We start from the raw sequence: 10,110 nt of genomic DNA, 5'->3' as shown, positions 1-10,110 counted from the left end.
ATGCCAGGTGAAAAATCCTCATCCTATTATATTCATCGTTTTAAAAGGATAGATAATAGAAGCAATTGCATTTACAGGCTTATTTTTATTAATAATTATTTTTTACAAACTTCTTTCTGGTACCGGGGTAGCTCATCCTGCATCGTGTCACATTGCAAGTTTTGCATGCAACCACAGGCCAGTCCCAAGTCCAGTCCCAACCCCACCCTCACCAGCGGGCAGTGCACCATTCCAGGCCAGCCACAGTGGCAACAGCAGAGAAGGGGAACATCCCGACACAGCCATCTGCGGAGAGACACAGTGCAGCCCATTCAGGTCTTGTCCTTCCACCCACCCACCCCCATACCCATCCGTGCTAGTGGTGCCCGTCATCCTCCCTGACTGACCCCAGCCGGCCAGCCCCCTTGTGGACCTCTGTCAACCTCCAAATCAGAGAGGTAACATGGCTATTAGCTAGAATACAGTAACATGGCATCACAAAACTCTAGAAGCTTCTGGCTGACAAATACTCGTACATGCCAGCATATAAGAGCCCTCTGAAAATGAAAATAACAAATCAAATACTGGAGGTTGTCTTGTACACCCAACATATGACAAACACAGGAAAAACAGTCCAAGATAACAACCTCATCTTATATGCAAGTCACTGTATACATTGGTATATACGATATGTGTCTGCAGAACAAACAGAGTAACTCCACATTTAACAATGATTATTAAACCCATGTATATTTGAATTATTTTGTCATATCAGGCAAGTGCATGGAAGAGACACCTGTCACTTGCTATTAACCATGATAATGAAATGGTGCCTCAATATACAGAAGCAGTATAGAGCCAAATACAAGATGCTGAAGGCAGGCAAACTTAACATCCTGCTTGTGAGAACTGGGAGGTTATTGGAAACAGTAATACAATGAATGGGCTTTGGCATTATCCAGCAAGACAAGTCTTACGTTTGTGCATCACTCACCAGAGCTTGGCTCGATTTTCCATGAAGGTGGTAGGAGAACAGATAGTGAATGAAGCTGGGTTGGATGGGACTGGGGAGACACACCACCAGCAAATGGCACAGTGCAGAAAATCTATCCACCCAGATTCTACAGTCGACATAGATGCCACCCTCCAAGTGCTGCATTCAAGGAAGCTTAGTGGGGGGCAATGAGAGGGCATTCTCAGTGAAGGTGGCCCTTGCTGATGGAATTACCCCTCCACTGAGGCCCACCTGGCAGCAACCTCCACCTTTTTTGCACATGATTAAGGCTGCCTCTTCTCCAAGGCATTCGGTGGCATTTAATGGAAAATTGGGACATTTATGTCAGCTGCTTTAAACAAGTCTGATTTGTACTAAAATGTTTTAGCTGTTATACTGGTTTTTAAATTTTGCATAGTGGGAAACAATTGTGCTATTTTTATGCTATCTCTAGTTTGTGTTTTTATTAATTGCTGTAAACCTCACAGAGGGCTTTGGCTATTATGGAAAGGAAATATGTACATCCAGTAAATTTCACTAGCTCCACTTTCTAACAGTTTAGAGTTCTGTCTACCCTAGCTTTGACTTCTCAAGATTATTTTCTTCTTAGAGCCCTGAAGAGGCACCATTCTTCGGAGGTGTTCAGAGTCCTTTTACAGCTGCAGGGATCTTCTCAACCACAGGGCTATAGATTTGGCCAACTGTGGAGGCTGGAATACCACCCTTCCTCCTACATTTGGATGAATGTCTTTCTTTCAGAAGGGCTGGCTCCTAGCTAGCATCTGGGCAACCATGAGGTTCACCTCTCTGCCTGAAAAGAGCCCTGGAGTTCGCAAGTGAAGATTGGTTTCTGCCCTTCTAATCATTGAGCCCTCTCTACCCAGAAGCCTATTTGTGCATTGCACAAAGAGTTTTTAGCAGGTTAGGATGACAACGTGCTAGCAGTGCAGACGTCAGGTATTAACTGCCATTTTCTATGCATGGCCAATGCAGGTTTCATCAGTGTACAATCCCATGATGCCTGAGCAGCACTGAAATGTCTGAGGATCCTGGGAGTGTCTCCTGATGCTGCCACATTAGCTTTCATTTCTACAGCTATTATGCTATAGACTTTGCTTTCGGGAGTGCCTAGGATGGCAATCACATTAAGCCAGCATTGGCAAAGGTGTAGTAGCTGTTCGGAACAGTAAGACCACAGGATTAGCCTAGGAGTTGGAAGGGTTTACTCTAAATGGCAGCTAGGAATATTTTTAATAAATAAATAAACATATCTGGTGCAATTGGAAATAAGAGCATATGGAAACTTCAGTGATGACATGGCATAGTCATTCTACAAGCTTCTTAAAGCTTTTCCCTACTCCCCACCCTTGTCATTTCCAGATTCTTGAAATCTTACTTACAGTGCATGGAAAGCTACAGCAATAGCGTGAAACAGTATTTCCAGGTGCAGAAAGCAAATGATTCGCCTGCCAAATCTCACTGCGTTGTTGTTTTTTCCCCTTCTGTTCACTCCCTTGTCATCAGCATGCATATTAAGACCCTGCCACAGCTTTCCTTTTACACCCCCCAGGAGAATAAGCGGAGGGAAAAAAATAGCTTTCTTCACTAAAGCCAGGATTTGAACTCCAAAGTCCAAGCTCTCAAATGGCCAAATGCTAGCTACTGAAGCATCACCTCTTTCAAAATAATTCATCTCTCACAGGGGAACAGAAGATGGGAACTTTTAATCTCTGATTATTAACCAGAACTGGGGATAGCTGCTAGACATAAAGGCTGTATGTGGAGTTGGAAAGGATAACGGAGGAACTGCCACTTCCTTCCAAAATGGTTTGCATAATGTATTCCATTCAGCATTCCTGTATTTAATACTAAGAAAGGGATCCAGGTCTGCACATTTAAAACAGACCTTAGTTTAATACTGCAACACTGGCAAGCAAACTTACATGCCTGGCAGGACTGGAAACCAGCTCCTGTGAGTAAAGCCACACCCGCTGGCAGCCTGAGTGATGCCCCTAGCCATGCCACATCCCTTTATCTCCCTGGGGAAGGCACTGTGCATCCCTTTTCCTGGGGTAGAGGGAGTGCTGCCCCACAGCAGGGGGAGGTGTTTAACTCTATCCACCAGCCTACTCACTTTCCCTGACTTCAAAGTATTTGTATTATCAAGCTATTCGCTGTTTTAGGAAGTCTACCCCAGAGGCTATATATGTTACTGAAGCCTTCAAACATATTGGCATGTTCACATTAATTAAAAATAATTAATGCATTTAAAAAGTCAAATAGTCCCCAGGAGTACTTGCCAAGTTTCAGAGATCCCATTTCATGGCTTGGCATTATGGTACTGATAGACAATCATACATCCTTTTTAATTATTATAGATTAATTACATTCTGACTCATCCCAAAAATGGTAACAAGTGAAGGAGGGACTTTATTATTTGGGGGCAAATTTGCTCTAACTACTAAGTAAACCTACCCAATTTGGCTACTTCTGGCTTTAAAAAAAATCTAGTACCCCACTTACTTTTTCTCTTTACTTTTGTTCCCCACCTTACAAGGAACCTGCGTTGTTGTTCCCTCAGAGCTGTTTGAGATAGAATGGCAGAACTGTTGGATTGTAGATGATCAAGAATAGGAAATCAGCTATTATGTACGTTTCTTTGCCCAGGAATCCCTAGGGGTGCCTTGAAAGCTGAAGATGATCTAGGAGAGCCTAATCCAACTGAGATGCCACTCCTAAGCTGAAACACAGTGGGACTTATTTCAGAGTAGACCTTTTTGGATTGCCCAGCAAGTTTGCCATGTCCTCCTAAATGCCACCTTAAGCCTGTGACCACAGCAGGCTGGTGATGGCTCCAACACCAAGCCAGCTTTCCCACCTTCATCTCCACCCTCTGGCATAACATCTTGAAAATCAGTGCAGTACGCAGCACAGCACATTGGACTGGGGCACAGGAGCTCTTCACTGTGTCTGATCAGACCTAAACGGTACCTACATAACACTTTACCAGGTTCAATCCGCTTTTACCAGTCATCTTGACAACAACCCTGTAAAATAGGCCAGTATTCTTATGTCAATGCTGCAGATGGAAAAAATTGACACTGGGAGATATTTATTCATCATAAGCCATCTAATAGTTCATGGAAGAGGTAGGATTTGAACTCGGAACTTCTCAGTACAGAGCTTACATCCTTAACCACTATGCTACATCAGTCAGTTTCTTGTTCCTAAACAACAGTCTGTGATCTGCTTCGTCTCTAGCCCTTGATTAGGATGGTCAGATTGAACTCAGAGATCTTCCCTTGTCTTAACAATATGTAATAAACAATAAATATCCATAAACATAGTACTTACAAAAATTGCTTGCCCATCCATCTGACTCTGGTAGGAATAAAAAAGAGCATTAGAAAGCAGCATTATTAAATACTATTTATTTACTAAACATATAGTAAACATATACATGGGTGGTAGGTTTTCCATTGGAGTCCTGTAGGGGACTGGACCCTTATTGTTCTTATTGTTTCTTTCCAACTCTACTATTCTATGATTCACTGAAGATATATATAAGCTGTTTTTAGGGCCAAGCATTCACAGCATGATGGACAAAAAATGAATGCAGTACTTGAACATTAGACAGATCATGCAAATGTAAAGTAAAAATAGCAATAGGTAAATCAGGAAACGACTTTCAAACACAACCACCAGATCTTTTTTGGGAAAGCAACAGGAACATGACAATGCTCTCTTAGAGGCCAGTACTGAAGAGGCCAAGACACTGGGTGTGTTCACACATAATGCTAAGCCACACTGCATGGTTACTGTGGGGTTGGTTTCTTACCTTGGGGTCTGGTTTCAGACAGTCACGTAGTTTCCATGGAGGTGTGGTTTCCACGTTTCTCCATTTCCTCTACTAATGGTGGCCAGTATCCCATCAGCACCCACAGCTGAGAATCAATCCCAGGGTGCAGTGCTCCTGCCTGTGTCACCTGCCTCCCTTTCCTTGACACCCTCCCTTGGGCAAGGCCTCCATCAGCTGCTCCTGTCTGTTGTTTGTTTGCTTGTTTATTCAGGCTCCTTAGAAGAACCGACCACCCATTTACTAGAGCAGGACTGTTGCTCCAGCACTAGGGCAGCACTTCCCTGTGCCGCTGCACTCCACTCCAATGTACAGGCGTGCCCACCTACACCTACACCCCACTCCTCCCTTGCTCAGACATGTCCGTGCTCCCCTGTGCAGAGGCCTCGCACATGCTGGAAGGGGCTGTAGCCAGGCACTCAGAGAACATCAGTGGGGTATCCATGCCAGGAACAGAGGCAGCGCATCCAGCCGGCAAGACTTTTCTGAGGAAGGGCGAGTGTACATCTGCCTAGGAAAGTTTTCTGCTGGCAGCTGGGAATGTGTCTGCCCTGCAACTGAGATGGAGTGAGGTGAGCAGCGTTTGCTGACAGTCTGAAGGAATGCCAGTGATGAGCCCGGAGCAAAGGCGAGGTGGGAAGCAGAGAGAGAGACATGGGCTCCTTGGGATGCTTGCCCTGGTGGTGCCATCCCATGCACAGCTCTCATGCTCTTCCGGTGTAGTGCAGCCTCCCTGAGAGGAGACCAGTGCAAAGGCAGCGAATCCACCACCATTCCAGCGCACTACAGTGGCTGAACAGGAGTACCAGTCACATCCCTACTGGAGGTGGAGTGGCACAATGTTGCACTGCCACAAGACTTCAATGTTGCAATGCACTGCAGGTGGGCGTCTGCAGGCAGTGTGCTGGATGACAAGAGTGGAGGAGCCAATCAGAGCACTGCTACCTCCAAGTCGGCAGTTGCTAGGCAGGCCTGGGCAACGATGGCTGCAAGCAGGAGCATCTCCTGCAATCACAGCTGCTGTTGCCACAGGACTCTATGGCAGCACAATGGAAACCATGCATAAGCATGGTTTCTGGGTTCAGATGCGAAAATAAGCCATGGTGAAATGTGGAAGTCATAAAACAGACTGTTGTTTCTCTCTGTGGTTACACTGAAACTAAATGTACCACCCTTCACTATGGGACTTTGCTGGAAAAGCCCCAGCATTTTCTATTTCACTGGAACAGAACTGAAATGCTGCTTGGCATATTCACATTGCAATACTCAACTACTGACCCAGATGCTTCTATATAGATGAACTTTCATGTGCAAGTTCAAGGACTGTTGCCAGGTGCCCTCCACATGTTTTGGACTACAAGTCCCATAATCCCAGAACACTGGCCATGTTGGCAGGAGCTTATGCAGCTTATGTAAACCACAACTTCTGCAGGGCACCAGGTTGCATACCCAGTTTTTCCTATTCAACAACTATGATTTGCTATTCCCAGAGATGGGCTGGAATGATACAGTAAAAACTATATGCAAGCTGAAGAGCAAAGAAAGATGAATACTGAGAAGGGGACTGTGGGGGAGAAACTGACTGGGACTTGGGAGTGGTGGAAAAGATGGCAGATGCAAGAAGGGGATGCATTCAGTAGCAGAGAGCATAGGTCAAATGATTGCAATCATTTTATCCCACAATGGGCCTATTCTCAGTACTGAAAACACCCCAAAGGTGGAGAGAGGGCAAATTAATACTGGGATTTTCTGGGCTGCGCCCGACAAGCTGTTCACTATATTAGGAAAGTATTAAGCAGCCAGTGATGAGACTTGGCCTAAGTACAAGGAAGCAACAACAGGAATCCGAGCAGTATGCCCTGACTTCAGGACTAGACCCCCATCTGCTATGTCTAACAGTTGTTTGCTATGTAGAAATCAGCATATAACAACACTTTGCTCCATTCCGTGATGGTTCCACCTGCTAATTTCTGCACAGCAAGCACCTGTTAAAAGGAACAGCAGCTGACAGACTTAAGGTCTGAAGAAGAGGAGGCAAAAGGCAACAGGGAAGCAATCACCTACCCTCCAGAAAGGGAATTAAGTGGGCAACAAACAAACAAAATAAAGAAATTGTGATCTTCTTCCTTGGTCTATTTGCATACTCACTCCTGCTCATAGGACACACACACCTGAAAGAGCTTCTCTCCTTAAAGAATTAAGAACTCATAAACCAGAGGTATTCACTAGCAAACAGGAACATCGGAAGTCTGCTATTTTTAAATTCCACCCACAGTGCTTACAGAGCAAGCAGCATTATAGTTTAAAGCTCTCTTTTGTTCACCCACTTACAGTGTTATTTCTGGTGCAAAAAAAGGGGTGGGGGACATGCACATACTCTAGTGCGATTGTTACACATGGAAGGGCCTTGACTGATACCACATGGACAGTTCAATGTGAATGACCAGTTTAGTTGACCACATACTCATACAATCTTTCACATGCATGCAGTTTTCACCATGATTAAAACAATATGTTTAAAGTCAGCATATAAAAGGATGCTAGATGTGTTTTTAATTTAGCAAGCTTCCCAGATATCAATTTTTGAACCCAACATTTTAAAAGGAAAATAAATATGGAGGTCAAAAGCACAGTAATACATTGATTTTCTTTAAAAAATAACCAAACAATTGTGATTTCAAGGTCTCCCTTTGTTCTGGAAAACTGCTGTGAGTTTAACAGCTACACAGCACAGAAAAATGCAACAAGTTAGACTTCCCCATATAGGCATGTAGAGGTAGAAAATATCACACATGCTGAACTTATGCAGGCACCTAAAGTCAAAGGAGTGCTTTTTGGGTGTGGGGCAAGATGGCAACTCTACCTTGAAAGAGAAAGCAGTGACAAATAGACAGAAATTCTGTAAGCAAACAAGCAAAGCTTCATTTCACCATGGTATTCTATGGGCACAGAATAGTGTCCCTCTAATCCTTGGCATAATTAAGACAAAAGGACTAATTTTTCTTTGCATTCAACATTAGAGTGGAAAACCAGTTCAGTTTAGCCTAGAAATGCCAGTAAGACTGTGAGGTGCATGTGGGTGATTCTAAGGATTTTGAGTCTATGTATACACCAGCACTACATCAAAGCAGAGCCTATTTGTTGATAAAATGCAATTGGTCAGTTGACTGGTGTACATTAATGCCAAACTATGTACATTTACATAATGTCAAATACTCACCATACTGAGCATATCCAGACTCAGGGGCACATCATGTGACTGCTGTCTAATTGGTTTATCAGCCTTGACCTCAGCATAATATACCTTGAGAAGATGCAACTTAAGTTAGGCCAGGGAATAAACATTCCAACACATTAACATAATACAAGTCAGTGAAAGCAACCAGGAAGTTTAACTCACAACTCTATTGAAGTACATGTACTACAGAGATACAAAGCATGCAACACATACAAGTATATTTCAGATGCCATCCTGCAGACTTGTCTGAGAATAGATATTAATGAACTCAGTGAGACTTACTTTTGGCATGTATAGGATTGTGCTAAATAGGCCATCAAGTATAGTGAGCTTCAAAAAGCAACAGGATCCTACAACTCTGACAGTTGTATAGAAGCCGATTCTAAAGCAAATGCACTTCTCTTGCAGGGATAAGAAAAACTGCTCCCACCAAAATTCCCTCTTTCACATAACTGTTAAAGATACAGGATCCCTCCTTTGCACATGGCTACCCTACATTAAGGAACTGAAGTAACAGTGACTGGTCAGAGGGCTGGACTCAGGAGATCTGGGTTCTAGTCCCCACTCTGCTTTGAAGTTCCTTGGGTAACTTTAAGCCAATCACTGATGCTTAGCCTAACTTACTTTGCAGGGTTGTTGTGAGGATTAAATGGTGAAGAAAAGGGGAGTTACATAAGCTGCCTTGAGTTCCTTGCAGAAAAAGGTGGGATATAAATATGATAAATACACAAAATTTGTAGGATTTTCATAGCTTTGGAACATACCATCAATATTCCATCAAAATATAGGAGGTGGAGGAAAAGTGAAAAACAAAGCTAAAAATACTGAATTATCTTTACCCTGCCAGCAAGATTTACAACACCTAAAACAACTGATAAATTCTGTCACATCACTTAGAAGCGTCTCCAAAATGATAGCAAACATGCTGCCTGAGTCTGTCAGAACAGCTAGTGAGCTAAAAGGCAAAGGTGAAAAGGAAGTCAAAACTTTTGTACTTCACATGCAGAATTACAGTTCCTACACCCTTTACTAGACTACTGGGCCGCCAGACCTTGACAGATGTGGCCTCCGCTCCGCTGCTGCTAAATGTCTAAAGGAAAGCGGCCTGCCCTACATTCCATCGGCCTGAAATTCAACACTGCTCAAGCACACAACAGAATGGTTTGGCCAGATGGACCACCAAAGATTTCAAATGTGCACTTTAAAAAGCAGTAGAGAAATCCAGGCCAGTGGTGCTTTTTTCTTAGTTCTATGGGTTTGGAAGTGACAGAATCTCCATGCAGAACTAAAGGTGGCACCCCTATATGAATCAGACAGAGACATATGCACAGATGTGTGAGTTTCCTTCCTATATAATGCTTGTCTTCATTTTTAATTTATTTGATGCATCTTTGATTGTGAACCTGTTTTAGGAAGAAAAAGAGTGATGGTGAAAGTAAGGTTTATTATTATAAGTTCTATTATTTTTAACTGAATGTATATTGAGGTAGCACTCCATTAGGACAACAACATTCCACAGAAAACAGGAATCCTGTTCCTTTAATGTTGTTGTTGTTAGTTGCAAAGTCATGTCCAACCCATCACGACCCCATGGACAACATTCCTCCAGGCCTTCCTGTCCTCCACCATCCCCCGGAGTCCACCTAACCTCACGCTGACTGCTTCAGTGACTCCATCTAGCCACCTCATTCTCTGCAATCCCCTTCTTTTGCCATCTATTGTTCCCAGCATTAGGCACTTCTCCAGGGAATCCTTCCTTCTCATTAGGTGGCCAAAGTATTTGAGTTTCATCTTCAGCATCTGGCCTTCTAAAGGGCAGTCTGGGTTGATCTCCTCTAGGACTGACTGGTTTGATCGCCTTGCGGTCCAAGGGACTCGCAGGAGTCTTCTCCAGCACCACAATTCAAAGGCCTCAATTCTTCGGCGCTCAGCCTTCCTTATGGTCCAACTTTCACAGCCATACATTGCAACTGGGAAAACCATAGCCTTGACTATACGCACTTTTGTTGGCAGGGTGATGTCTCTGCTTTTTAGTATGCTGTA

General features: G+C 43.6%; 1 protein-coding gene across 1 annotated transcript in view; it reads right to left on the bottom strand.

Annotated features, from left to right (window-relative positions):
- The window catches only part of EGFLAM (EGF like, fibronectin type III and laminin G domains), a 123,568-nt gene that overhangs the window by 75,304 nt on the left and 38,154 nt on the right, over positions 1 to 10,110 (bottom strand). Inside the window, exons 3-4 of the mRNA XM_044431340.1 lie at positions 8,050 to 8,133; positions 4,328 to 4,354 (exon numbers count right to left, since the gene is read on the bottom strand). Of these exons, the coding sequence (XP_044287275.1) occupies positions 4,328 to 4,354; positions 8,050 to 8,133 (111 nt within the window). The remainder of the gene's footprint in view (positions 1 to 4,327; positions 4,355 to 8,049; positions 8,134 to 10,110) is intronic.

This window comes from Varanus komodoensis, unplaced genomic scaffold, assembly GCF_004798865.1.
Source record: "Varanus komodoensis strain SLA01 unplaced genomic scaffold, ASM479886v1 scaffold22, whole genome shotgun sequence".
NCBI classification, from domain to species: Eukaryota; Metazoa; Chordata; class Lepidosauria; order Squamata; family Varanidae; genus Varanus; species Varanus komodoensis.
The sequence above is the reverse complement of the archived record's forward strand: the minus strand, read 5'-3'. Positions and strand labels throughout refer to the sequence as shown.